General features: G+C 43.5%; 1 protein-coding gene across 2 annotated transcripts in view; it reads right to left on the bottom strand.

Moving 5' to 3' along the window:
- Positions 1-284: 284 nt before the first annotated feature.
- The window catches only part of SLC13A3 (solute carrier family 13 member 3), an 82,413-nt gene continuing 55,107 nt past the window's right edge, over positions 285-27,590 (bottom strand). For both annotated transcript variants that reach the window (XM_043983527.1, XM_043983528.1), the window contains 7 exons: positions 26,584-26,679; positions 24,870-24,974; positions 20,959-21,056; positions 17,686-17,798; positions 12,915-13,076; positions 9,293-9,430; positions 285-3,873 (listed from right to left, as the gene is read on the bottom strand). In XM_043983527.1, coding sequence (XP_043839462.1) covers positions 3,688-3,873; positions 9,293-9,430; positions 12,915-13,076; positions 17,686-17,798; positions 20,959-21,056; positions 24,870-24,974; positions 26,584-26,679 — 898 coding nt within the window. In that variant the 3' untranslated portion in view covers positions 285-3,687. The remainder of the gene's footprint in view (positions 3,874-9,292; positions 9,431-12,914; positions 13,077-17,685; positions 17,799-20,958; positions 21,057-24,869; positions 24,975-26,583; positions 26,680-27,590) is intronic.

Genomic DNA, 27,590 nt, shown 5'->3' with positions numbered 1-27,590 from the left:
GGGCATTCCTGAATTTAACCTCCAGGGCTTATTCCAGCTCTAAGGTGAATCAGTGAATCTATTGCATTTACTAGCTGTGTGACCTCGGAAAAGTCACTTTATCCCTCTTGGCCTTAGTTTCTTTGTAAAATGAGGATTCTTCTACTTACCTGAGGAAGTGGTTTTCTTTGTTTCCAGCTCAGGTTATGGCGGGAAGTTACTTTGTAAGCCTTAAAATGCTGTAGAAATGGGAACCGTTTTATGATCATTCTACCTCAGTTAGAGCAAACCACAGCAGTGTGAGATTTCAATTAAGGTCCTTTATTGCACAGGTTTTATAATCAAGAATGCTTGGAAAATCAAGACATCTTAAGATGTCTGCACGTGGGCCCTAGAAATGGGCTCTCAGGTAGATTCTTGATATACTTCCACCCCTTGACACATAAGAAGACTGCAAGGTAATTGCCTTATCAAAAGCAACTGCAATGAAGGTAGACTGAGTGTTTATTGGTGCAGTTGCAGGGCTCAAAGCCCTCCCTTGCGTTCTCCCTTCCCCTAGAAAGGTTGTGATATCAGTAATTTATCCCACCGCATAGCTAAATTGGCTTCCCTCTCCTAGGAGGATTGACTTGGTTTTTTAGCCTCTTTCCTAATAGTAGAATGGAGAGTCTTGTCCCAAAAGATTGGAATTTCTGGTACTGGTAAACAAGTAGGTGGGCTAAATTGAGGAGAGGGAGGGTGGGCTCCTCCACAGGCATGCTTAGATTAAAGCAAAATAGAAATAAACACCTGGGGTTACTTCCTCCAGCCGCCAGCCTGCATTAAGCTAAGGTACTCCTGGTTCTTGACTGACTCATTACCCTGAAAGCTTGGTCTTTTCCAACATACACAGAATGTAAGATGTGCTACATAGAGCCCCAGGCTTGGAGTCAGGAAACTAAGGTAAAAATCCAGGCTCTGCCATTTACTAACTGTGGTATCTTGGGTAAGTCACTGTGGGCCTCAGTTTCCTCTTCTATAGAGTGTAGGGGGGGTCGGAGTAGATGGAATTGCTGGAAAGCTCCCTTCCAGCTCCGATATCCACTGTTCTAAGAGCCTTTCCAGTTCTATCATTGTGTGAAGGAAAGTCCTTTTCAGCTCTGACAGTCTCTGTTCTTAGGGGCCTCCCAGCTCTGACATTCTGTGTTCTAAGGTCCCTCCCAGCTCTGACATTCTCTGACTCTATGATTATAAGTGAAAAAGAAGGAATGATTTCTAAATGGAGATGAAGAATAGGTGGAAATCACTGGTGCCTGTAAGTCCTTTCATTGAAAGTACAAAAATCAACCAGATTAGACTTTGTCATAGATCAGCAATTTGTTCCTCTCATAAATTGAAATAACATTGTTTGGGAGGGATATCATGTGCTAATTTTTCAGTAAGGTTCATCCCACCAAAGGAAGTATGTTAGGATGGGGAGGGCATGGCCCAGAAGGATTAGGACTCATCTCTCCTCTCCGTAAACACTCCAGGGAGAAGTCAGTGTGTATGTGTGAGGGGCAAAGAGAAAGTCACTGGCTCAGACTGGGAATTCAGGGTCATACTGGCTCTCTTTTGCCCTTTGCTCCTAGATGCTCAGTGAGAGAAGCAGCCCAATCTAGGTACTTGTACTCGGCTGCCTTCCTGATTGGGCGTTCCAGTAATCTGCCAATATCACGGTGCTTTACCAAAAAAAAAAAAAAAAACACACCAAAAAACAAAATGAGATGTGGTTTCCCTGGAAGAGGTGGGGGTGTTCAAGTCACGATTGAGACCCAGGACTTGAGGTTCTGAATATCAGAATGAACCAGATATGGTCCTTCAGTTAAGGGTTTAGTCCTTTCTTCTTAAGGGAATCCTAGAGATGCTGAGACTTGGTTTGGACTTGGAACTAGTCACCAAATATTCAGATTATCTCCTGCTATTCGGGACAAGCCTTCTGGGTGGATTTTCTAGATTAGTTGTTAGTCCTCTTTTTAAAAGGTCTGAAGACTAGAGACCAGGCCACCTGAGCACTAACCAGAGAGAAAGGGTGTTGAACCGAAAAGAAGACTTGGGCACGGGGAATAATTATCACTTTGAAGCATTTGAAAGTCGGCTGCATAGAAGAGAAGTCAGACCCATTGACTTTGGCTCCTGAGGGCAAAACTAGGGGCACTTGGTAAAATCTGAAGAGGGGCAGATTTGAGCTTCAGGTCGGGGAACACTTTTCACTAATTAGAGTTGTCCCAAAGTGGGAAAGGGCTGCCTTGGGAGGTCAGGGTTCCCTGACATAGGAGGTCTCCAAACAACAGGCAGATAACCCCCAGTGAGAGATGCTCAGGAAGGGATTCTTGTTCAGGAAGGGTTGTGTTGGAAGACTCCAAGTTCCCTTCCATCAGTGTGATTCTGCACAAGGCACTTCAGGGCCTCGATCTCTCTTCTTCATTTTTTTTTGTTTTTTTTTTTGTTTTAGCGAGGCAATTGGGATTAAGTGACTTGCCCAGGGTCACACAGCTAGTAAGTGTTAAGTGTCTGAGGTCGGATTTGAACTCAGGTACTCCTGACTCCAGAGCCAGTGCTCTATCCACTGCGCCATCTAGCTGCCCCTCTCCTTTTCATTTTAACTATTCTCTTGTGCTGTGAGACACTGGCCTCCATTTCCCTGTCTGTAAAAGGAGGGAATGAAACTAGGTGGCCTCTGAAATCTATGACCCTATGCTCAGGTGACTACTGGGATTTCTGCAAATCGTCCATGGGACATTCTGCAAAAGCCTCCTTTAGCTGTGGGTCTTGTGTGTGCATGCACACACTTGTGTACCTGTGCGGGGTTTCAATATAAAGAATGTTTTCTGAAATTTGGGGGCACCATGATATAAAAATGAGAGTTCTGAAGACCATTGTAGGAACTGCAATAATCTAATGAGGTGAACATCCTATAAAAGAAATGCAAACTCTTATCTGTCAGATGATATTCTCAAGTCTATTGTCCTTGATCCTCCACTCTCCTTCATTGACTCCCCAAGTGGAAGAGATGGCCATGGAAGGAGAGTTACTGACTAATCTTTCATGATCTTAACCTAAACTTGTAGGAGGCTGCGGGCCTCATTGGAAAGGTGGTAGAGTGGACAGAGTGCAGGATGTGGAGTCCAGAGACCTGGGTACAAATCCTGCATCTAACACTTACTAGGACCATGGGCAAGTAGCTTCCCATCTCAGAGCCTCAGTTTCCTTGTCTGTAAAATAGTCCTAATAACACTTGAGATATCATCGTGAGGAAAACACTTTGTAAACCTTCAAGGGGCATAGAAAGAAGACTTATTTCCCCTTGGGTTGGAACCCAAATTCTTCAATAGTTACTGAGGCCTATAGGAATGAGGCCCAACTGAATACTCATGGGATACCTTGGGGGGGTAAAGAAGTAGCTCCCCAGAATATCTGGTCCAAGGTATGCCCTGTGGTGTGAAAGTTGGGGGCTGGAGTGGAGGGTGATGGTAGAGGAGGAATATATCCTATGGAATGAGCCTTAAGGCTCTGCAGAAGTCCTGAAGGTCTCCTTCACCTGGTAGTAATTTGATCAGAAACAAAATAGCTTGGCTGGCCATTAGAAGATGAGCACCAGGTGTGGGGGATGCCCTCTGGGAGGGCCTGGCTGGGATGGGAGGGGCCCCATCCCCAGTGAGTCCTTAGAGCAACCCCAAGGGGAGGGGCTCAGACACTGAGATGGGGCTGAAGAGTGGTGTTGTATTCAGCAAGGAACAGCGCCGTGACGTTGTTTGAGTGATCTTCTGCCCACGCTGGGAAGGTGCCCAGCTGAAAGATGCTCTGAGCCCACGTATTCATGGCCAAGTTAAGCAGCAGAACGCCTGCGAGGTTCATCAGGAGGCCTGTCCGCGCCTGAAACACACGAAAGCCAGAAGACCAAAGGGGTCACACCCAGCAGCCCTGGACTGAATTCATCTTACACTTGAGGAAACGGAGGCCCAGAGGCTTTAGAGGAGATCTGACTAGGCTTCAGACCAAGGTTCAAACCTAGGAAATTGGAGGCAAAGTCCTGGTTCTTTCATTAACTTGCTGGCTGGGTCATTTCAATTCTCCAGCACTCAGTTTTCTCATCAATTAAATAGGGACAATGACCACTGACCTCCCTCCTTAACAGTGAGGCTGTAACCTTGTTTATGTCATAGACCCCTTTGGCGGTCAGTCTGGTGAGGCCCTGTCTTAGAAGAACATTTTTAAGTACATAAAATAAAACACAGAAGATTATGGAGGAAACTACTTGTGTTGAAATACCTTTAACAAAATATTAAGAAAACCAAGTTCATTAAAGGGATGAATGAATATAAGAGAAGAAATGTAAAGGTAAGTGCTGTCAGTACATACATAGAGGGAATTATGATTGCTTTTTACAGGAAAGAGCATGAGAACTTTAATAACCCTCTCAAACCTATTTAAGGGTTTTGCCCCACTAAGGGCAAGGACCAGGACTAATATATTTATCTTATTTAAAGGCAGCCAGATGGCGCTAGGCCAGGAATAAGAAAGATAGTAGTTCAGTCTGACCTCAGACACTACTTATGTGACCTCAGTTATCTTATCTGTAGAATGGGGATAATAATAGCACCTATCTCCTAGGGTTGTTATAAGGATCAAATGGGATGATATTGGTAGAAATGCTGAGCACAACGCCTGGAACACAGTAGGTGCTTAATGCGTCTTCCTTTCCCTTATCACTGTGCTTTCTGAGCACATGACACAGGCTCCTACATAGAGTAGATTCTTAGTAAATGTTTGCTAAATGAATGAAATGAATGTATTCCTAATACAAATGGACTATTACCTAGAATGAAACACAGAGCATGGAACGTAGAACCTAGGTGCAGGAGAGAACTTTAGAACACAGACTAGCAGGGCTGGAAGGGGCCTTAGAACACAGACAAGCAGAACTGTAAGAGACTTGAGAACATAGAACTTGGTTTCGGGAAGGGACCATAGAGATGATCTAGCTTATATTTCTCATTTTCCAGGTTGGAAAACTGAGGTTCAGAGAGGAAGTGACAAGGTCACTCAGCTAGTAAAGGGCAAGATCTAGAACCCAAGTCCCTTGACCCCCAGTCCAGGTTTTACCCATGACACAATACTGCCTCTCATGGGGTTGAATCTCCAAACTGGACAACTTTATTTGCAGTTAAACTTTGTTCTGAACGTTCTGAATGCTCCTGGGAGGAGAACAAAAGTATTCACTCCATTCATCCCCTGGGCTGGATGTGAACTTGGCCCTGCTGAAACAGAGGTATCCAAGATTGGAGTAGCAGGGGGCCAGAGATATCTTGTGAAACAGGATGCTCTGCTTGGCTGCTCAGGTCCAAGAGGTGATGAACCCGTGACTGAGGAAATTGGGCAGAAGGTCAACCAGGAGTTTGGTGAGTGAATGTCTCACTCCTTGGAGTGGCAGCCCAGCAAGGGTAAGGAATATCGGACCAGGAATCAGAAAAGCCTTTCATTTCTATGAACCTCACTTTTCTCATCTGTTCTATGGGAACCTCCATGGGCTAACTCAGGGATAGCACTCTGTAAACTGCAAAGCATAAGAGGAACAAGACCAGCTATGGTTTTTTGCCAGAGTCCAGCATGTGTAGGATAAACTGAGGATGTCTCTGGGCCCTCAGAAGACAATCAAGATCTCACAACTTAGAGCTGGAAATTCCATACTCTGTGGGCCAATGCCCTTTGTATGCATGAGCTTCATCCTACTTGATCTCCTCCTCCATTGTTGACATTTTGACTTAAAGTTGATTCTGTTGAATAAACTTGACCCCCCCCATCTTTAAAGCCCAGAAAAAAACACAAGGTTTGGGATCAGAAATTGTTGCTATTCAGTTGTTTCAGTCCAGTCCAACTCTTCGCGATCCCATTTGGGGTTTTCTTGGCAAAGATACTGGAGTGGTTTGCCATTTCCTTCTCCAGCTCATTTTACAGATAAAAAAACAGAGGCAAACAGTGTGAAATGACTTGACAGAGTCACCCAGCTAGTAAGTGACTGAGGCCAAATTTGAATTCAGGAAAATTATTCTTCCTTTATTACCTAGCTAGTTGCTCCTGGGTTCAAATCCTACTTTGACTATTTACTGAATCTTCATGAATCTGAGAAAGTCACTTCCTCTCTCTGGACCTCAGTTTCCCCTTTATGGGCTCCTTAGTGAGTCAGAGGAGCGATGTGTTTATAGGGAATAGAGATAGATGGGCTTTAGATCTCAACTTTGGGAGCAGCTTATAACCTTCACGCCCAATTTAAATCCCATCCCATCCATAGAGTCTTCCGTTGCTGCCCATATAATCTGCTCTCCTCTGAATTCCTCTTACACTTACCATCACCACCTTATAATTCATCACTTAAGCACTAGTGCTCTGATTGTTTTATTGAATATAAAATGTCAGAGTTAGGAGAGTTCCTGGAGACCAAGGGTATTCTTTTTTAGTGGCAAGGACTCCTTTGGCTGTCTTATGAAACCAGTGGGCCCATTATCAGAATAATGTTTTTAAATACATAAAATAAAATGCAAAAGATTACAAATAAAACCAATTATATTAGAATATAGACATGGGGGGGGCAGCTAGATGGTGCAGTGATAAAGCACTGGCCCTGGATTCAGGAGGACCTGAGTTCAAATCCAGCCTCAGACACTTGACACTTACTAGCTGTGTGACCCTGGGCAAGTCACTTAACACTCATTGCCCTGCAAAAAATTTTTTTTAAAAAAGAATATAGACATAAAAAATTTTTAAACTAAATTCACAGACCCCTAGAAATTTATCCAGACACCACTTGTGGGTCCACAGACCTCACGTTAAGAACTCCTGAGCACCTCTCATTATATAGATGAGAAAACAGAGGAGAAATGACTTCTCCAGGTCATGCAGCAAATGAACAGTTGAGCAGGGAATAGAACTTAGATCTTCTGACTCCAAGACCAGCACTTGTGGGCACAATTTGTCTTCTCAATTGGACTGTAACCCCCTTGAGGGCAGAATAATACTTCTAATTCTTCTTTGGAACCCACAGAGCACTGAACAAAGGGTTCCAGTAGGGAAAAAACAGGGCAATGACTGTTCTTTGAAGAGACATAGAACCTCCAGGGCAAGGTTCTTTCCTCCTCCCCACTTTTGAAAGTCCAATTCAATCTAATTAACATTTATTAAGCATCTACCATGTGCCCCATACTATGGTAAGTTCTAAGGATACAATTAATAAAAAGAAAGCAGTCCTTTCAATGAGCTTACAGTCTAATAAATGTCTTTTCCCTGGCATCTCTAGTTCTAATTCTTAAGTTCCAAAGAGTCTGATGATTAGATGGTCGCTGTGTAGGCTAGTGTAGTGGAAAGAGCATGAAATCTGGAGTCAGAAAACCTAGCTTCAAATCCTAGCTTTCACCTCAATTTCCTTCAATTACCATCTCTGAATTAGAGGCTTTGAATGTCATGCTCTCTAAGAACCCTTCTCAGAATTCTAACGTTCCATGTTCTAAAAGTCACTCAGAAACTCTGGAATTTAAACTGTAGGGCCCTTCCAGTTCTAAATCCTTTGATTCTATCAAGTTGATTTCCCAGGTGGGAGCCAGGAGGCTGTGGCCACGTCTGAAAGAGGAGCCATCCGGGAAACTTGGGGCCTGTCTGATCCTGGGGTGACCTAGGTGGTGGTTATTGGTACAGAGAGCTTGCAGCCCAGATTCAGGGAGGAGCAATCCAGCACAGAGGCCTCCCTGGAGAGAGGTTTGCTGAGTGGGAAAGCCACTAATGAGTGTTCCCCAGGCTCCTGGCCCTGCTGTGACACTAATTAGCACTTAAATAAGCTGCCACTCTGCCTGTCAGTCAGTCAGGCCTGGAAACAGAACAGAGAGAGGTGTGCGATGTTCAAACAGAAGTTACTTCTCTTCCTCTCTTTTCTCCCTCTCTCTTCTGTGTCTCTGGAAGGGACCTTAAAGACCCTATAGTCCTGTTCCCCGCCCCCCCCACCCCCACCCCCGTTTTTATAGCTAAGGAAACTAAGGCACATTCTCTTTCCTGTCCAGCATTTGAGGACCTTCTGTAGAATCATTTGCCATATCCTTGCACAGAGGGTAGGAGTATATGGCAACAGATAAGAGGGAACCATTTATATTTGGATTTATATTACGCATTATGGGGGCTTCAAAGACAATCTACCTTCCTCAACCCTCTTAGACTTGGGGGAATGTTGAAATGAATCTATGGCCCCCAAATGTCCACCAGTGATAATAGCTAGCACTTCTAAGATTTGCAAAGTACTTTACAAATATTATCTCATTTTATCCTTACAACCCTGGCGGGGGAGGGGTGTGTGTGCTATTATCATCCCTATTATATAGATGAGGAAACTGAGACCCAGAGAGGTTAGGCTTCTTGTCCAGGTAGTAAGCAGCAAAGCTTAGATTTAGTCCAAATTCCGTACCCAGTGCTCTTTCTATTAGACCACACCAAAGATTCCAGTACATCCAGTCTTTTTTTTTTTTTCAGGGCAATGAGGGTTAAGTGACTTGCCTAGGGTCACACAGCTAGTGTCAAGTGTCTGAGGCCAGATTTGAACTCAGGTCCTCCTGAATCCAGGGGTGGTGCTTTATCCACTGTGCCACCTAGCTGCCCCCTAGTATATCCAGTCTTAAACGATACTGTTTCCACTGTTTAAGAAGGCAGGGATGTTTCAGAATCATAGACTGTCAGAGTAAGAAGGAACTTTGGCACAAAGGACATCAGCACAATTAGAAGACCATCTAGTTACACTAGACCAGGAGTTCTTAAGCTGTTTCGTGGCATGGACCCCTCGGGGAGACTGGTGAAACCTATGGTTCCTTTCTCAGAAGAACGTTCTTAAATACAGAAAATGAAATACACAAGATACAAAGAAAACCAATTATCTGGAAATGCAGTGAGCAAAATATTAAAAATACAAGTTTGCAGGTCCCTTGAAATCTATTCACTTGCCCCTTGGGAGTCCTTGGCCCCCAGGCTAAGAACCCTGATCAAGTATAAACCTTCATTTTACAGTTGGGGAAACTGAGTCCCAGAAAGAGGAAGGGGCTGCCCCACGTCCCACAGACAGTGCCAAGTGGCAGAGCTGGGATTTGGACCCAGCTAGTCTGACTCCCTAGCCAGGGTTCGTTCTGACTCACTCTCAGAGGCTCACCAACCTGCAGTTTTATTTTCTGGACTCCAACCTTGGAGATCATTGAAGTGGTATTGACTCCACCGTCTCCCCTGTGTCCCTCCCTCCTTGCCCAAGCTCACAATTGTAGGAAGTTACCATGTCTTTGACCAGCAGGTGTCCAGAAGAAAAGGCAATGGAATTGGGGGGTGTCGACACGGGAAGCATAAAGGCATAGGAGCAGCCAACGGTGCCTGGGATCATCAGATACAGGGGATGGACTCGAAGTCGAATGGCCTGACCCCGGCAGAGAGAGGGAGAGAGAAAACACACACATCAAACAGATTGTCAGAGCTACAAAGGGACCTTTGAGGCCGTCCAGTTCAACCTCTTCATTTGATTGTACTCTATTTCTTTCTTTGGGGGGGGGGGGGGAGGGCGGGGCAATGAAGGTTAAGTGACTTGCCCAGGGTCACACAGTTAGTGAGTGTCAAGTGTCTGAGGCCAGATTTGAACTAAGTTCCTCCTGAATCCAAGGCTGGTGCTTTGTCCTCTGTGCCACCTTGCTGCCTTGATTGTACTCTATTTCTTAAGAAAGATTAAATGTGGATAAAGCACCCGCCCTGGATTCAGGAGTACCTGAGTTCAAATCCGGCCTCAGACACTTGACACTAGCTGTGTGACTCTGAGCAAGTCACTTAACCCCCATTGCCCCACCAAAAAAAAAAAAAAAAAGATTAAATGTTTCCAAAAACCTTAACATTGAGTGTTAATACAATCAGTCGACTAAACTTATTTAGTAACTGCATTGAAATTAATTTCAAGATATATATTATCATCACTTTTCAGTCATTCTTGAGTCTCTGTCAGAATTCGTTGTCAATTCATTCTTCTAAAAATTTATTTTATTTATTTTTTGTTTGTTTGGTTTTGAGACTGTCTCCCTATTTCACCCAGTTTGGAAGTTCAGGACTCACTCACAGGCTTGAACCCACTGCTGATTAGCAGGGAGGTTTTGACCAGATCTGTCTTTCTAGCCAAGACTGGTTTACCCCTCCTTAGGAACTCTGCTCCTGAGGGCTCAGCATATTTAGTGTCAGACTTAATGAGGGCAAACTGACTTTAGCCAGTGCAGCTCAGAACTCCTGAATTCAATCAATCCACCAGGTGCAGCCTGCCCCAGTATGAGGTATTATAGGAATGTGTCACCACAGGGGCTGATGTCTTTTATTCCTACATCATTTTAAAATTTTTATTTCTACATCCGCAACATTTCCTCCCCCTCCCATTCCCACTGAGTTATCCCTTATGACAAAAAATGAAAAAGGTTTTCTTTTAAGTTCAAAATTAGCCAATATACTCCCCCTTAAAAAAATCTGACATTGGTAAATGTTCCTCAGCCATGGTCCCTCTTATCTCCAAAGGAAAGTCTTCTCATACCTCTTCTCTGGGGCCAAGCTTGGTCATTATAATCTCACAGCATTCAGTTTCATGGTTTTCTTGTTTCCATTTACATTGTAGTCATTGTGCATATTGTTCTTCTGATTCTACTCCCTTTATTTTGTATCAGTTCATTTAAGTTTTCCCTCTGCTATTATTCTGTTCATCATTTCATGTAGCTTAGTAATATTCCAGTATATTAGTCCACCACAGCTTGCTTATTCATTCCTCACTTGATGAGTCTTTACTTAGTTTCCAATTCTTTTTTGCTATAAACATTCTAGTGAGGATGGAACTTTTTTGTCATTTGACCTCCTTGGGCTATATGCCTAGCAGTAGAATCTCTGGGTCAAGAATGTATTTTAGTCCCCCCCCCTTTATTTTTACTAAATACTATTTTATAGTTCCTTTCTTCACAAAATGTTTATTCATTCTTACTGACCTTTCCTCTCATTTAGTTGTCAATTATGTTGACTCCATTTGCTGGTTCTGAATTTTATTAGTTTGCATTATTTCACAAGGGTTTTCTAAATTTTTTGCATTCCTCATAATTGTTGGTCTTAATTGTGTTATATAATCCCATTTTACCAGTGGACCATAATTTCCTTAACTATTCCTCTATTTTTAGACATTTAGATTATTTATAATTTGGGGGTTTTTTTGTTTTTGCAATTATGCACAAATGCTACAAAAAAATCTTTGAATCGATGGCTCTTTTGTTGTTTTTGATAACACATTCTGGTTATAATCCCAAGAATAGGATGATTATTTTTGTAATTTTTACTGTGTACTGCCAGATTGCTCTATTGAAAGATTCAAGTTTGCAATTCTACCAGCAAAGTATGAGTGTATTTTCTTCTCCCTCACTGCAACAACAATGAATGTTGTTGCTTTTGAGGTATTGACTTGTATCCCTTTGATCATTAGTAAAGCTGCGCTTTTTTTGAATAATTATGAACAATTTGTCTTTCTGCTTTTGAAAATTCACCCTCTCATTTTACAGAGGAAGATATAAAACTTAGAGAGGGGGAGTAACTTGCCTAGGCTGGTTAGCAGTGAATGAGACTGGTATTAGAATTCAGGTCTACCAAGTCCAAGTTCAATGCCCTTTTTGCTCTTTCACATTACTTTCTAGTAGTTAGTCTCTTGGGCTGCTAGTGAGTTGTGTTTTATTTTGATCCCAATATTAGGAGCAAGCTGAAGCAAAATTATGAAAGAAAAAGAACACCCTAGAATAAAAAACAACCCAAAACTTACACCAAAAGTAACTATTCCCTCCTTCGTTTCTCTACATTCTTTCTCAGGCTGATGTATGGAGAGAATATTGGATTTAGAGTCAAAGGGCCTAGATTTGAATTTTGACTCTGCTATTTACTAGCTGTGTGTATGCTTAAAAAGAACACTCAGGAAGAATTTTTAATATCTCAATAATTTAATATTCTTATTTAATAGCAGCATAATTATCATTATATATGACAATAGATAATATAATTTATTATATAATTCTAGAATGTTTAACGTTGTATATTCTCATCATATACAATGTTATATTGTCTGTCATATAACATCTTATGTTTATTATATAAATAAGATTTTAAAATAATATTTTAATGACTTAATAATTTGGGTGTTCAAGCTTGACTTTAAAGCGGGTGAAAAATTCTTCTCCCACTTTTCTTTGTAGAGGTGGGCTATGTATACGGAAAACTGTATATTCTGTCAGGGTGTTGATTTGTTGGTTAGTTTTGAAGTATTTTTTCTTTTCCCCTCTTAATTTTTCCCCCAAAGACTACTTTTTTTTTTTTTTAAGATGACTCAGGGGGAAGGCAATGCTTAACCTAAAGGAATGTATTTAATGATCAACTCATCACGAGTGTTTTTCAGTTGTTTCAGTCATGTCTGACTCTCTGTGACCCCATTTGGGGTTGCCTTGGAAAAGATACTATAATGGTTTGCCATTTCCTTCTCAAGCTCATTTTACAGATGAGGAAACTGAGGCAGACAGGGCTAAGTGAATTGCCCAGGGTCTGAGGCCTGATTTGAATTCAGTAAGATTCTGGCTCCAGGTCTGCCACTCTATCCACTGCACCACCTAGATGCCCATCAAGAGAAGGGAAAACATTTTTGGAGGGAGGGGATTTCCTGATGCTCCTGAAAATCAGACCATTATAAATAACCTGCTGGGGTTTGCCTCTGGCAAGAGGGGGCATTGGCTCCTCCCAATATCTTTTCTGGCAGGAGAGGCTTGAGGGAAAACTCCGCCACTCTGTTGGCTGTGTACCAGATACCTGGGCCAGGACAGAGGATGACAACTTTTTAGACCTCCTCTTGGGGCACTTACCAGTTCAGCAAGGACAGGTAGGAAGATGATAATGGTAGCCGTGTTGCTGGCAAACTCCGTGAAGAAAGAGATCACCATGGTGATGAGCAGGACTGCAACAGCTGGTGGCACATTCTCCAGGGGATGCAGTTGCCCACCGATCCAGGCCGACAGCCCTGACTCCTGCCATGGAAGGGAAGAGAGGACCTTAGCACTCATCCCTCCACCAACATTCCTACCACCATCTGGGGCTGGAGAAGCACACAGCTGGTTCTACACTAGCAATAAGGCCGTTTCCTCATTGGCAAAAGGGAATAATTTTCTCAAGTGCTAAAGAACTGAATACCCCTTATATGGATTGATTTGGTTATTGATGTTTGCATTTGTGTGATGTAGAAAGCTGACTTTGTTGCCAGGAAGACCTGGGTTCAAGTCCTATCTCTGACACAGAGTGACTGTGTGACCCTGGGCAGCTCACAATCTCTCAGTACTGTGGGCAAATCATTAAGTCTCTAAATAGCAGAGAAGGTTTTCACCTGCATTGATGGAGGGAATGTCCACATCTTGGACTTCCCTATACCAATGAAATCACAGGTCTTGTCCTTATCCCTATTATTTATAGAGTGCTACATATTATTCATGTATTACATCTCCTTCCCCCAAGTTGTTTTGGCAGACAGTATTATCCTCATTTGACAGATGAAGAAACTGAGAATTACCAGAGCTGAGAATTATCTGCCCAGGTCACACAGATCATGACTGCCATAACCAGGACCCAAATCTAAGAAAAATGATTGGGAACTGCAAGTCCTGACTTTTTCATGTGTTAACAAGGCTAAAGATCCATGTGCCTTTTCATGTATTGACTCCCCATGGCTTCCCACAGGGCCTAGGATAAAGGATTGAATGACAATCTGGATTGGTAGAAAGGGCATCAGAAATCTAGGTTTTAGTCTTGACTTTACTGCTAGCTAGGTGTGTGACTTTGAGAATAGCCATTTCTCTCTCTTTGCCTCAGTTTCCTCATTTGTAAAATGAAGGGGGTTAGAGAATTGGGCTTAGAATCAGAAGACCTAGGCTCATATCCCAGCTCGAGCATTAATTTCTTTGGAGGTAGGCTTGGGGAGGCGGAGGTTGGGGGAGGGGGAAGAAGAACAAGCATTCATTAAATGCCTACTATGTGGGGCAGCTAGGTGGAGCAGTGGATAAAGCACTGGCCCTGGAGTCAGGAGGACCTGAGTTCAAATCCGACCTCAGACACTTGACACTTACTAGCTGTGTGACCCTGAGCAAGTCACTTAACCCCAACTGCCTTACCCCCCCCAAAATGCCTACTATGTGCCAGGCACTTGCTAAGTGCTTTACAAATTTTATCTCCTTTGACAAAGGAGACTTTGTGATTTTGCACAAACCACTTGATTTCTTTGGGCCTCAGTTTCCTTATTTGTAAGATGCCAGGGTCTGAATGAATTCCCTCTAAGTTCTCTTCCAGCACCATCATTCAGTGGTTCTGTGACTCTGTAGACCCTTTCAGATTTCTCTAAAATCCTATGAGCCCATCATCTCCTGAGCTCAGGGCTCAGGGCTCAGGGCTCTTCCCATGACTCATTCACTCACTGCCTGACTAGTGATTTAGTGAAGAAACAGTCAATGAATGGATATGAGAACAAACCTTCTCTCCACCCACCCCCCATCCCCTTCCAGATCCCAAGGAGAGGTGGAAGAGGAATGTGGCCTCTGCTCCCTCTCTGTCAGCCCCTGGCTCTGGCCCAGAAGGGACTGACATGGTATCCAATTAACCAAAGAGTAGACGTTCCAAAGTAGAATATTAATGACCAAGGCATTCGGGGACTTGAGGGGTGGCAGGGGGAGGGGAGGAGAGGAAAGCAGTCCAAAGATCTTCCCTGGTGCTGAACCCCTCTGTGCACAATCAATCCCATGTGCTTATTTCCCTGGGGATGAGCCAGGTCACCATCACCGCTGCTGCCACCACCTCTCACTAGGCCTCAGTTTCCATACCTAGAGAAGAGACAGGATTATGGCAGAAGCCGTGTGTGGGGGATCCTGGAGAATAAAGATTTTGCTACTCTGGAGCTCTGAATGAAAATTCTGCTAGAGCTTTAGGTGATGGAGAGGATGAGGCTCCACATAAAAATGATAACAATCCCATGCAGGCTTCTCTTCTTCTTTTGTATTCTACCTCTCTAAATGCTTCTGTCTTACTCCTCCACTAGGTTGGGAGATATGTAAGGACAGAGACCAAGTTTTATCTAACTTTAGGACCTCCTTTGCCTGGCACTAAGCTTTACATACAGTGGTTGCTTAATAAATGTTGGTTTGATTTGAATGATAGTTTCTATTTCTGTAACCGTTTAAAGTGCACAGAGAATTCTCCTCACTACACCCTTGCTGGGATGCCAAAATGCAGATACTGTTATCCCCATTTGACAGATAAGGAAACTGAGGCTCAGAAAGGTCGAATGTCTTCCTTAATGGCAGAGCTGGCATGTGAACTTAGGTCTTTCGGTTTCAAGTTCAGGTCTCTAACCCCCTCTTGTATAGGTACAGGTGAAGAAATTGTCCAGAGGCCAGCAGGCATCAGAATTGGGAGTTGAACTCCAGCCTTCTGACTCTTCCTCTGGGGTTGCACACATTTTAGCATACACCGCTTCTCTAAGGGAGACCAAAAGAAGTGCCTCCCATCATTTTTCACTTCCTCTGAAACTGAGAGCAGGGTTTTCAAGGGAATATGAAGTAAAGAGACAGGGCGTGATCCTTGACCAGGGTTTCAGAGGTGGCAGGGCCTGTAGAGATCACCTTTTCCCTACTTATTTCCATCCCTCATTTTACAGACCAAGAAGGGAAGAGGTCACACTATTCACAAGTGGCAGAGACAGACCTCAAATACAGGATTGTGGCACCCTTTGCCCTGCTTTACATTGGCTCTCAATCTTCCTCTCCCAGGGGTTGGGGCAAGCCCCTAAGATTCAGGGATGTACTTGGAGGCAAGCAGGTTTGGACCCTGGGCTCCTGGCTAGACTGGTCCTTACCTAGCAGATGAGGAATGGGAGTAGGCATGCAGATCCTTCTCCTAGGCCAAGCTGCAGCCCCCACCAGAGCCTCACCAAATACAATCACTTGCTGAAATTGAGCTTCCAGGGGCTTGCTTGCCTCCTGGGATGGGCGCCAAATCATATACTAGGCAAGCAGGGTCAGTTCCATCATAGCTGAGCTGGGCTGGGCTACCCACACCTCCCACCCCACCCCCAACCTGGGGGTGCGCACTTGAGCTTTGTGTCCCTTCTGCTCAGGTGTACTTCTCTCCTGGGGTTATGCTGTTCTGATTGGTGCAAGCACACTGCATCTAGCCAGCCGCAGACACCCACCCACTTCACTCTGGCCTTTTCCTGACTTTATTTCCCTGCTGCCTCTGCACTCTACAAACTGGACCTCCAGAGACAGCACCCTGGGGGAGCTAAGTACCTCTGCTTTGGGATCTGGCCCCGGAGCCATAATGTCCTTATTGGTGAAAGCCCACTCTAGCTAACCCCAGATACCCTGGCCCCCAACACACACACACACACACACACACACACACACCATGCTTCTTCCCAATCATCTTTCCACTTCTTCCTCTGGGAACAATAATCAAAACCACGCTCCTGTTGCTTCTAGAAGTGACTTGCCAATCAACTCAGCATCTCTGTGACTGCTCCAACCAAGCATTTTCTGACCACCATCCTCCTATATGTATGGTGCTAAAAATGTAAGCTCCTTGAGGGCAGGTACTGTCTCCCCTTTGAGTTTATAGACCAAGAACTTAGCACTTTCCATAGCAGAGAGTAAGCCCCTAAAAATCCTCATTCATTCCTTGGTGACCATGGGTAAGTCACTTCTTCCCTCTGGGTCTCAGTTTCTTCATTCACAAAACAGAAACAGTTTACAAGACTATTGTAAGGAATGTGATTTATAAATTGTAAAGTGTTAAAGAAAAGTGATCTGTAACCATACACAGTGGGACAGTTTACAAAAGCCTTTCACATGAATTCTATCATTGGATCCTAATTACATCTCTGGGACAGAAGCCAGGCAGGTCTTCCAGAAAGAGAAACTAAACCCAAGAGAACTTAAATTATTTCCACAGACCTATCTATTCATAAGTGACTTGAACCCGGGGCTTCTGACTCGACCATTTAGCTCATCTTGAGCCTTTCCTAATCATGGCTGGTTGGTACAGACTTCTAATTATGAATGTCAAAACTAGAAAGGACCTTAGAACATAGAACATAGAATGTTAGAACTGGAAGAGAGCTTAGAACATAGAATGTCCTCCTAGAAGAGACTTTGGAGGTGATGTAAACCAATCTCCTCTCCCGTGTTTCAATGAGGAAACTGATTTACGAAAGGGGAAATCACTAGGTCAAGGTCACGCAGTTTTTAAATGGCAGTACCAAATCCCAAACTCAAGGATTCCTGATGCCCATATCCAGGGCTCTTTAGTCCCAAATCACCCCTTCCCTCCTCAGAAGCCAGAACCCTTCCTCCCACCAACTCTGAGGCTTTGGCCGAGAAGCTTCTGAAAATCAGTGGATTCCTAGCTTAACAATGTGCCTTAGAGAAGAATAAGAGATCCATGCCAATACCAGAGATTTTCCCCTTATCCCTGTCCCTAGAACTTCCTGTAGCCGGTACCTAACGAAAGAGAACTACCCTTCCTCAGTCTCTCTCCAGACCAGGTCTCAGCTTGAGGGACTGCTTAGGGGTCTTTCAACCACTGGGAGGAGGACATTACCTCACATCCTTTGGCCATTGCAAAGCCCCCACCCAGCAGGATGATGATGTTCCAAGGCACTGTCTCTTGGGCCTTCTTCCAGGACAGTAAGGGCTCCATCTCTGTGTTGGGAGCTGGGCAGAGAAACATCCCCCCCCCCCATCATAACATGAGGATGCAGCTCATGCCTGGGCTCAGGGACCAAGCAGATGATGTTGGCTTTCCTTGAATGTGTCAGGATGTTTGAGGAATGGCTAAACAAGTTGTGGCATATGATTGTGATGGAGTACTATTGTGCTGTAAGAAATGATGAGCTGATCGATTTTAGAAAAACATGAAAAAATAAAATTTTTTAAATCTTTTTAAAAATTAAAAAAAGAAAAACATGGAAAGACTTGCACAAAAAATGAAGAATAATATGAGTAAAATCAAGAGAATGTTCTATACAGTAACAGCAATATCATTTGAAGAATAACAAATGAATGCTATTCTGAGTAATATAGATACTCAAATTAACTACAAAAGACCTATGAGGGAAGATGCCATCCACCTCCAGAGAAAGAACTGATAAATAGAAGTATGCCTGCTATGGTTTTACATACATAGGTATATGTATACATATATATATATATTAATATGTATATGTATAAACATATCTGGGTCAAATGGTGACCTTTGCTAGTGCAGGGTAGGGAGAGAGGGAGGGAGACAGAATGGAACTTAAAATGTAACAAAAAAGTAAATTAAGTTAATTTTTTTTTGGCAGGGCAATGAGGGTTTAGTGACTTGCCCAGAGTTACACAGCTAGTCAAGTGTTTGAGTTCAGATTTGAACTCAGGTCTTCCTGAATCCAGGGCCAGTGCTTTATCTACTGTGCCGCCTAGCTGCCCCAAATTTTTAAAAATATGTCAGGATGTTAGGATAAACTACATACTCTTTTCTGAAGAGATGGGGCCACTATCTGCCAAGCTTAGATATTCTTAGCTAACAATAATACTTAAAGGACTGTCATATGGAAGGACTTTATTCTTCTTGACCCCAGAGGGGGGAGGTTCAAGGGATGGATATGGTCAGGAGGCAGATTTATGGGAACGTTTCTAATCATGACGGTTGTTCCCCTCTACTTCTCTCTGCATGCTCCCTCTAGTGACACTGGCCAGCTTGCCGTCCCTTGCATATGACTCTTCATCTCCCTGGTCGTTCCTCATACCTGTCATGCTCACCCTCCCCATCTTGTCTCTTAGCTTTTCTGGGTCTTCCAAGGCTCAGCTCATACATGCAGGAGACTTTCCCGGATCCCTCTGCTCTAGTGCTTTCCCCTCCAAAATCACCCCCCCCCATCTATTCTGTATACATTTGAATGGCGGAGACAACATGGAAATAAATTGCTCCCAATAAAATGACCTCTTGAGGTCAGGTACAATGTTTTTGCCTTTCTTCGTACCCTTGTACTTAGCAAAGTTCTTGGTACATAATCAGAGCTTATAAAATGCTTGACTGACTGGCTCTCCCAAAGTGGAATTTGGGGTTTGTTTTGGGAGGTGGTGGGATCCTCATCACTGGAGGCCTTTAAGTAGGATGGCTGACCACTTGGAATATTGTAGAGGAGACTCCTGTCAGGTATCGGTTGGACTAGACATATCTGGAGTAATTTCCAACTCAGAGATTCTGTGATAATAATGCAATGCTACAGTGTCTTCCTTACAACCTTATGAGGTAAATAGTGCATAGATTATTAATAGTACATGCATTATTTTTTAAACATTTTTATTTAAAGTTTTGAGTTCCAAATTCTATCCCTCCTTCCCTTCCTTCCCCCCTCCCTGAGATGGTAAGCAATCAGATACAGGTTATACATGTGCAATTATGTAAAACATTCCCATATTAGTCATTCTGTACAAGAAGACTTGAATAAAAGGAAAGCAATGAAAGAAAAAAGTGCAAAACAGCATGCTTCAGTCTGTATTAAAACAAAATATCAGTTCTTTCTCTGGAGATGGATAGCATGATTCATCATTAGTCCTTTGGGAATTATCTTGGATCATTGTATTGCTGAAAATATATTAGCCCCATTTCACAGATGAGGAAAGTGAGACTCAGAGAGGGAGGTGACTTGCTCACAATCCCAAAAAGAAAGTACTAGAGGGTGATGCTCAAACCCAAATTCCCTGGATGCAAGTCCTGAGTTCTTTCTACTTATGAAGTTTAAAACACCCAAACTGACCACATCCCACAGGTAGGAGATGTGGATCTGAGACATCAGCAGTTGTGCATTTGAATGGTGTAGCTAACTAGCTGTGTAGCCCTGAGAAAGTCTTAGACCCTAGAAGTAAGGAAGGGATAGCATGGGCTCCCCAGGCTGGATCTAGGAGGAAACTAAGTCTCTCATGTTTTGGCAGGCTCCCCAGTTTCTGAGTAACTGCTATATGGACCTCAGAGTTCTTAGCTTCTTCCTGCTTTCTCCTAAACCTTAATCTACCTCCCAGGGTCCTTGACCCGACCTGACCTGACCAACATGTCCTGTACCACTATAGGGCCCTTTGGTCTTGGCATCTGACCGTCAGTACCAACTCCGTCACTATCTCTGGTGTTGTTGTGTCAGATACGGATGAATGCTATTATGTCATGGCCCAGTAATCCAGCCTGAAGGTCCCTTAGAGCTCTGACCTTCTACTCTCTGACGTTCCATTCAGCCCATGCTGTGTTCTAAGGTCCCTTCTGACTGCACCTGCCCCATCCCCCTTACCACACCAATTTATCTCTAGAGGCAACCTGAGCTTCTAGAAAGGCTACATTGCTGTGGGAGAAAGAACACAGTTTTGAGGTCTTAAGGGTCTGAGTTTAAATCCTTGCTCTGCTATTTACTGCCTGTGTGACACTTGGCAAGTTTCTGTGGGCCTGTTTCCTCATCTGTAAAATGAGGTGGTTGAAAAAGCTAGCCTCTAAAAGTCTCTCTGCACCCTAGATCTATGTATGGCTGGCAAGAGGAAGTCATCCAGAATATGTAAAGAGCATTAGATCTCTGAAGCCTTTCAAGTTAGAATACCTGGATTTAACACTGACTTAGACACTGCCAATCTATGTGACCATGGGCCAACCAACTTCATTTCTCTGAGCCTCAGTTTCTTCATCTTTAAAATGGGTATAATAATGCTTGAACCACAGTCTCAGGGCTGCTATGAGGAAAATGCTTCACATAAACCTTAAAGGGGGGAGGGTCGTATATGAATGAAAGTTGTTGTAAATGTAACTGTCAGTCAACCCCCATTGAGGCCTGAGTGTTGAATGGCTTACCTTTCAAGTCAAACCACCATTTGAGAGTTGGCTTCTGGGATGGGAAGAAGAACAACACCGTGACGATAGCGATGCCTGTGACAGCATCAGAGAGAAATCTACGGGGAAAAAACAAAACAAAACAAAGGCATAGGGACCATGGGGAAGCCTGGGTATGGAGGGATTCTGCAAAGATTTATGTAAATGAGGACTTCTGAAAAGAGAACTGGCATTCCTGACCACTCACAAGGCACAGGGGCCATTGTTAGAAACTGGTTCCCGGCGGCAATCTGGGTTACCCGCCTCCCGCTGCTGGTGCACTCAGGCTGCTGGCCTCAGAAACCCCCCAGAAGGGCTGGGAACCGACTGACCGCCTCCTCAGAAACAGTTCCGAGGCTAGTGCTGGGACCTCCCACCTTGCCCCTTCTCTCCACCCTTCAGCCCCTCCCTCCACCCCAGGAGGAGAAATGATGTCTGCTAGAATATGGCCGACATGGCAGTGAAGGAGACTGGGGACCAACTTGTGGGGGCCAGAAAAGGACAGGAAGGGATGGAGAGATGGGAACAGAGTCAACCAGAGAGTGGAGGCAGGGGGGTGTTGGGAAGCTCCTGGAGGTGTTCTCCTCCTTTGGCACCTAGGAAAGGCACTGTATGGGTTGGGGAAAGAGTACTAGGTTTAGAGTCTGGGACCTGAATCTAAATCCTGGCTCTATGGGTGGCTATATGACCTTGGTTAAATCATGTAACCCCTCTGGGCCTTCAGTTTCTTCATCTGTTCAGTGGAGGCATTGGATTGGAAAATATAAATCAAGCTAAAAATCTTGTCTCTTATGCCTCTTTGTAGAGATCAGCAAGCCTTCACCTTGAATGAGAAGCTGGAGAGGGCGGGGGAGGGAGGGTCAGACAGACAGACAGAGAGATAGAGAGTCAGACAGACAGAGAGACAGAGAAAGAAAGAGAGAGGAGGGGAGGGAAAGGGAAAGAGATAATGAATGAAGGGGGGAAAGCATTTAAGTTATTCCTATATGAAAAGTACTGTGTCAAGAGCTGGAAAGAAGGAGAAGGTGAGGGGGAGAAGGGAAAAGGAAGGGAAAGAGAGAAGAGGATGATGGACAGAGAGAGAGGAAGAGAGGAAGAGAACATGTCTCTCCACCTCCAAACGTAACTACTAAGATTTGAGCTGGGGGTGGCATCTCCCAGAAGGCTCCTTGTATTCAAGACTAATCGATTCTGGGGTTTACATTTATCTTTGTGATTAATGGTTGCTCCTTCAAGGGCCTCATTTTCCTCCTTATTGCTTTCAAAGGGCAATGTGGAGTTGGGAGAGATCTCAGTCTCCTTTGGGATAACATACAAATATTTTTATAAGTTCCTTGGGTGGAGAATATGAGGCAGGAGAAATCAGATCTCTAGAAAATCAACTTTGATCCTTCACTTATCATAGCATAGGAGCAAGAGCACAGAATTTAGTCATAGGGCCTGAGTTCAAATATCAGCTCTCCTGCTTACTACCTGTGTGACTTTGGGCAAGTCGGTTGAACTCATCTGTAACATGGAGGGTTTGATCTAGATGGTCTCTGAGATCCCTCCCAGCTCAAAATTTCTGGCAAAGTCAAGTAACTCACTGGGCCTCAGTTTCCTCATCTGTCAAATGAGGGGGTTGGACTAGATGAATCCTATTTTATAGGAGCTATTGACAGAGACTTATAATAAACTGAGCTAAACCCAGCCCCTCCACCAAAACAGTGCCTTTGGTATAGGAGCCTGAAAAGGGTCAGAGACTGATCCATGTCCTTCCCCTAGACCCTCTCTCTGTTAGGGAACAGAGGGATAAAACCTCTCTGCTGATTTGAAAATTAGTGCTCATAGGTACCTAATGTGTTATATTTTCTAGTTAACATCTTGGTGATATAGTTACAACACAACTTAATTACAATTACAATAAAAATAACAATTACAACTGATATTTCTAGAGTGCTTTCAGTTTTATAGGTAGGTAGTATAAAAATATTATCCCCATTTTACTCATGAGGAAACCGAGGCTCACAGAGAGGATTTATACAGGCTCACATAGCTAGTATCGGACCCAGGACTCAAATTCAAGCCTTCTTGACTCGTCTAGTATATTTCCACCACACTAATATGTCTCCCCTAATGTGGTGGACATTTCAGAATTTCGGGTCCCAGGGTAAGGTAAAAATGGCAAGAGATATTTTGTCCAGGGACATCTTTCTACCGTGGCAGTTATGGGTTCTGGTCCTGATCAAGGTTCTCCTTTGACATGGGGCTCATGATAAATCATAAGAAATTAAAAAAAACCCAAAGCATTTTAATTCTAATTGGACTGTGTGTTAGAGTGTAATTCTTTTTTTGGGGGGGGGGTGAGGCAATTGGGGTTAAGTGACTTGTCCAAGGTCACACAGCTAGTAAATTGTTAAGTGTCTGAGGCCAGATTTGAACTCAGATCCTCCTGAATCCAGGGCCAGTGCTCTATCCACTGTGCCACCTAGCTGCCCCTAGAGTGTAATTCTTTATTGAGGAATACCTAAGGACCCCCTGTGACACCCTTGTATAGAGATTCCTGAGAGACAACATAATAAGATGATACAGGCATCACTTGTGAGGTCTGTCTCCCAAGCATGGAGGAATTGAGGAATAACCTTTATCCCAACATTTTTTTTTTCTATCTCCCAAGAAGAAAACCAAAGATGGCCAACAAGGCAGAGCCATCACTGGGCCTGGTTTCTAGGTCTGCCCATCAGTCCACAGTCAAGGTCAGAGGGTTGAAGATACAAGAACCCAGTTCATAGAAGGCTTTGGGTTGAACATGTCTGAACTGCACAGGAAAGAAGGGGACATTGAACTTTTTCAGAGGGACTTGAGAAGGTCCATCTCTTCCACTTGGGAATAAGAAAATTCTTCTGAATCGAATGCCAATTAGTGCCTCGTCAGCATCCTTTTCAGCTTTTAAGGATTCTATAGTAACACTGCAGACTCAAGCCTGGGGACATACAGAATCATAGAGTATAATGAGTAGGGCTTAACATGTAAGAGTTGGAAGGGATATTAAAACACAGAGCATAGAATGTTAGAGGTAGAAAAGGCCTTAGGATATAGAGCATACAACATAAGTAGGGAAATTAATAATGATGATAAGTCATTTTCAGTCATGTCTGACTCTTTGTGATCTCACAAAAACACTAAAGTGTTTTTTTTTGGAAAAGATACTGGAGTGGTTTGCCACTTCCTTCTCCAGCTCATTTTACAGGTGAGAAAACTGAGGCAAACGGGGTTAAATGACTTGGCCAGGGTCACAAAGCTAGTAGGTGTCTGAGGCCAAATTTGAACTCAGGAAGACGGCTTCCTGACTCCAAGCCCTGTGCTCTGTGCACTATGGCGCCACCTAGTAGCTCCAATAATAATGACAGCCAGTGTTTATATAGTGCTTTAAGATTTGTAAATATTACTTTACAAATATTATTTCATTTGACCCTAGGTGCTATTATTATTATTCGTATTTTTGCAGTTGAGGAAACTGAGGCAGAGGTTAAATGATTTTCCCAGGGCCACTCATCAACTAGTGAGTGTTTGAGACAATATTTGAACTGGGGTCTTCCTGACTCAAGATCTAGGGAAGGGAACTTCAGCATCATTTAGTACAGCTAACACCACTGAGGAACAGAGAGGGAAGTGATTTGCCCAAGGCAACATTGAAAGTTAATGACTAGAATCTTCATGTTATGACTCCATGATACCAGGATATCCTCATAGGAAGGACCAATTTTTGAGTGACTTCCTCCTGAACAGACAGACCCTGTCACAGCCAAGAAGCTCCAAAAGCAGGCTGCCCCCAATCCCCTGCTAGCCTTAGCTCTCAACCCCAGAATCAGCCCAGGCCCTGTCCCAAGATGCAGCAGCACATGTCATCTCACCCAGGGGAAAACAGGCTTGCCCAGCCAGGAATGAACTTTGGGTCCCTGGAGAAGAGCAGAATGGCAAACAAACAGAAAAGGAAGAACACCGCCTGTTCTGCAAACCTGTGGATTACACAAAAATAGGATGATGAAAAGTCTGTGGCCCTGAAGGACCTCTGTTGGGGCAGGCTCAGCATAGGCCCAGTTTGGGGAGGAGCTGGAAGCTTCCTTTTCCTACAGTCTCTGGAATAACTTGGGGATTGTGATACAGCAAATCCCTCTTGCTTTCTTTTCTCATCTCCCCAATATTTCTTAAAATACAGCCACCAATTCTGCTTAAATCACACTGTCCATCCCCAGGAAGGAATTAATCTTGCCTAAAAACAATAGTACTTTACATATAAGGTATTTTATTTTTTCCGTTACATGTAAAGATAGTTCTCAACTTTTGTTTATACAAGCTTTACAATTTCAGATTTTTCTCCCTCCCTCCCCTCCCTCCCCCCTCCCCTAGACAGCAGGTAATCTGATATAGGTTATATCTATATATCATATACATATACATATAGATAGATATACATACATATATATACACATAATAACATTAATCCTATGTCTGCATTAATCCTGTTACAAGAGAAAAAATCAGAGCAGTGATGAAAAACCTCAAAATAGATAAAAAGAAGACAACAGCACCCAAAACAAAAGAAATAATATGGTTCAATCAGCATCTATACTCCACAGTTCTTTTTTTTTTTTTTTGATTTGGAGATCCTCTTCTATCATGAGTTCCCTGGAACTCTTCTGTACCATTGCACTGGTGAGAAGAATATAGTCCATCACAGTAGGTCAACACTCAGTGTTGATGTTACTGTGTACAATGTTCTTCTGGTTCTGCTCATCTCACTCATCATCAGCTCACGTAAGACCCTCCAGGTTTCTCTGAACTCCTCCTGCTCATCATTTCTTACAGCACAATAGTATTCCATTGTATTCATATACCACAACTTGTCCAGCCATTCCCCAATTGATGGGCACCCCCTCAACTTCCAATTCCTTGCTACCACGTAAAGAGCAGCTATAAATATTTTTGTACATGTAGGTCCCTTTCCCCCTTCCATGATTTCTTTGGGAAAAAGACCTAAAAGTGGAATTGCTGGGTCAAAGGGTATGCACAGCTTTATCGCCCTTTGGGCATAATTCCAAATTGCTCTCCAGAATGGTTGGATCAGTTCACAGCTCCACCAACAATGCATTAGTGTTCCAATTTTCCCACAGCTTCTCCAACATTTATTATCTTCCTTTTTTGTCATTTTAGCCAATCTGATAGGTGTCAGGTGGTACCTCAGAGTTGTTTTAATTTGCATCTCTCTAATCATTAGAGATTTAGAGCATTTTTTCATATGGGAATAGATAGCTTTGCTTTCTTCATCAGAAAACTGCCTGTTCATATCCTTTGACCATTTCTCAATTGGGGAATGACTTGGATTCTTATAAATTTGATTTAATTCCCTATATATTTTAGAGATGAGGCCTTTATCAGAAGTACTGGTCTCAAAAATTGAAAAACAATAGCACTTTAAAGATTACAAAGGGTTTGTAACGTTTGCCTCACCTTACTGTGCTAAGCCTAGAGTAAGGCTGGAGTTCTCTTTCTAAGAATGTACTAGCCCTTTCTTCATCTCTAGTCACGTCCCCTTTCCCCCATGCCACAGCCCACCCAGGCTCTTACTTGATTGGGCCTAGATTTTGGTAATCTTCCCTTATCACAGCTCGGGCTCGAGCTTCAGCATCTACTCGGATTTCTGATTTTTTTGTTCTCCAGGCCCTGTTGAAATAAAGCAGGATAAAGTTAGGAGTCTAGTAAAGCTAGTCATATGTGTAGGGAAAGCAAGACACTCCCTGAACAGAGCAAAGGCCAAGAAGCCATGGAAAGCACTCCCTCTCTGTACCCTCAGAATTTCTCCCTCACTGGCCTTCTATGCAGTCCCTGGATTTTCCCTATTATATATTGCTTCGACCTAAGGCAAAGACTCTGTTGAAGAAAAGTATACAGACACCTTTGGGCTATGGGATGGTGTGGACTCTCATGAATTGAGAAGGTATCTCACACTTCCTCATATTGAAAAGTTGGGGCTGTTGGGGCAGCTAGGTGGTGCAGTGGATAAAGCACCAGTCCTGGATTCAGGAGGACCTGAGTACAAATCTGACCTCAGACACTTGACACTTACTAGCTGTGTGACCCTAGCCAAGTCACTTAACCCTCATTGCCCCACAAAAAAAAGAAAAAAAGAAAAAGAAAAGGGGGGGCAGCTAAGTGGCACAGTGGATAAAGCACTGGCTCCAGATTCAGGAGAACCTGAGTTCAAATCTGGCCTCAGGCACTTGACACTTACTAGCTGTGTGACCCTAGCCAAGTCACTTAACCTTGATTGCCCAGCAAAAAGAAGAAGAAGAAGAAGAAGAAGAAGAAGAAGAAAGAGAAAGAGAAAGAAAGAAAGAAAGAAAGAAAGAGAAAGAAAGAAAGAAAGAAAGAAAGAAGGAAGGAAGAGTGGGTGCATCCCATAAGTAAAATCATCTCCTTGACCTCAGCATCTGTTATCTATTGAGCCCAAGGTCACTCAGGAAGGAAGCAGCAGAATCGGGATTTGAACCCAAGGCCTCTGTCTCCAAAGCCAGCACTCTTACCACTGTTCTATGAAGTGCTGAATAAAGAAAAGCCCTCGGCCAAGAATAACT

Source organism: Dromiciops gliroides, chromosome 2 (assembly GCF_019393635.1).
Source record: "Dromiciops gliroides isolate mDroGli1 chromosome 2, mDroGli1.pri, whole genome shotgun sequence".
Taxonomy (NCBI): domain Eukaryota; kingdom Metazoa; phylum Chordata; class Mammalia; order Microbiotheria; family Microbiotheriidae; genus Dromiciops; species Dromiciops gliroides.
The sequence above is the reverse complement of the archived record's forward strand: the minus strand, read 5'-3'. Positions and strand labels throughout refer to the sequence as shown.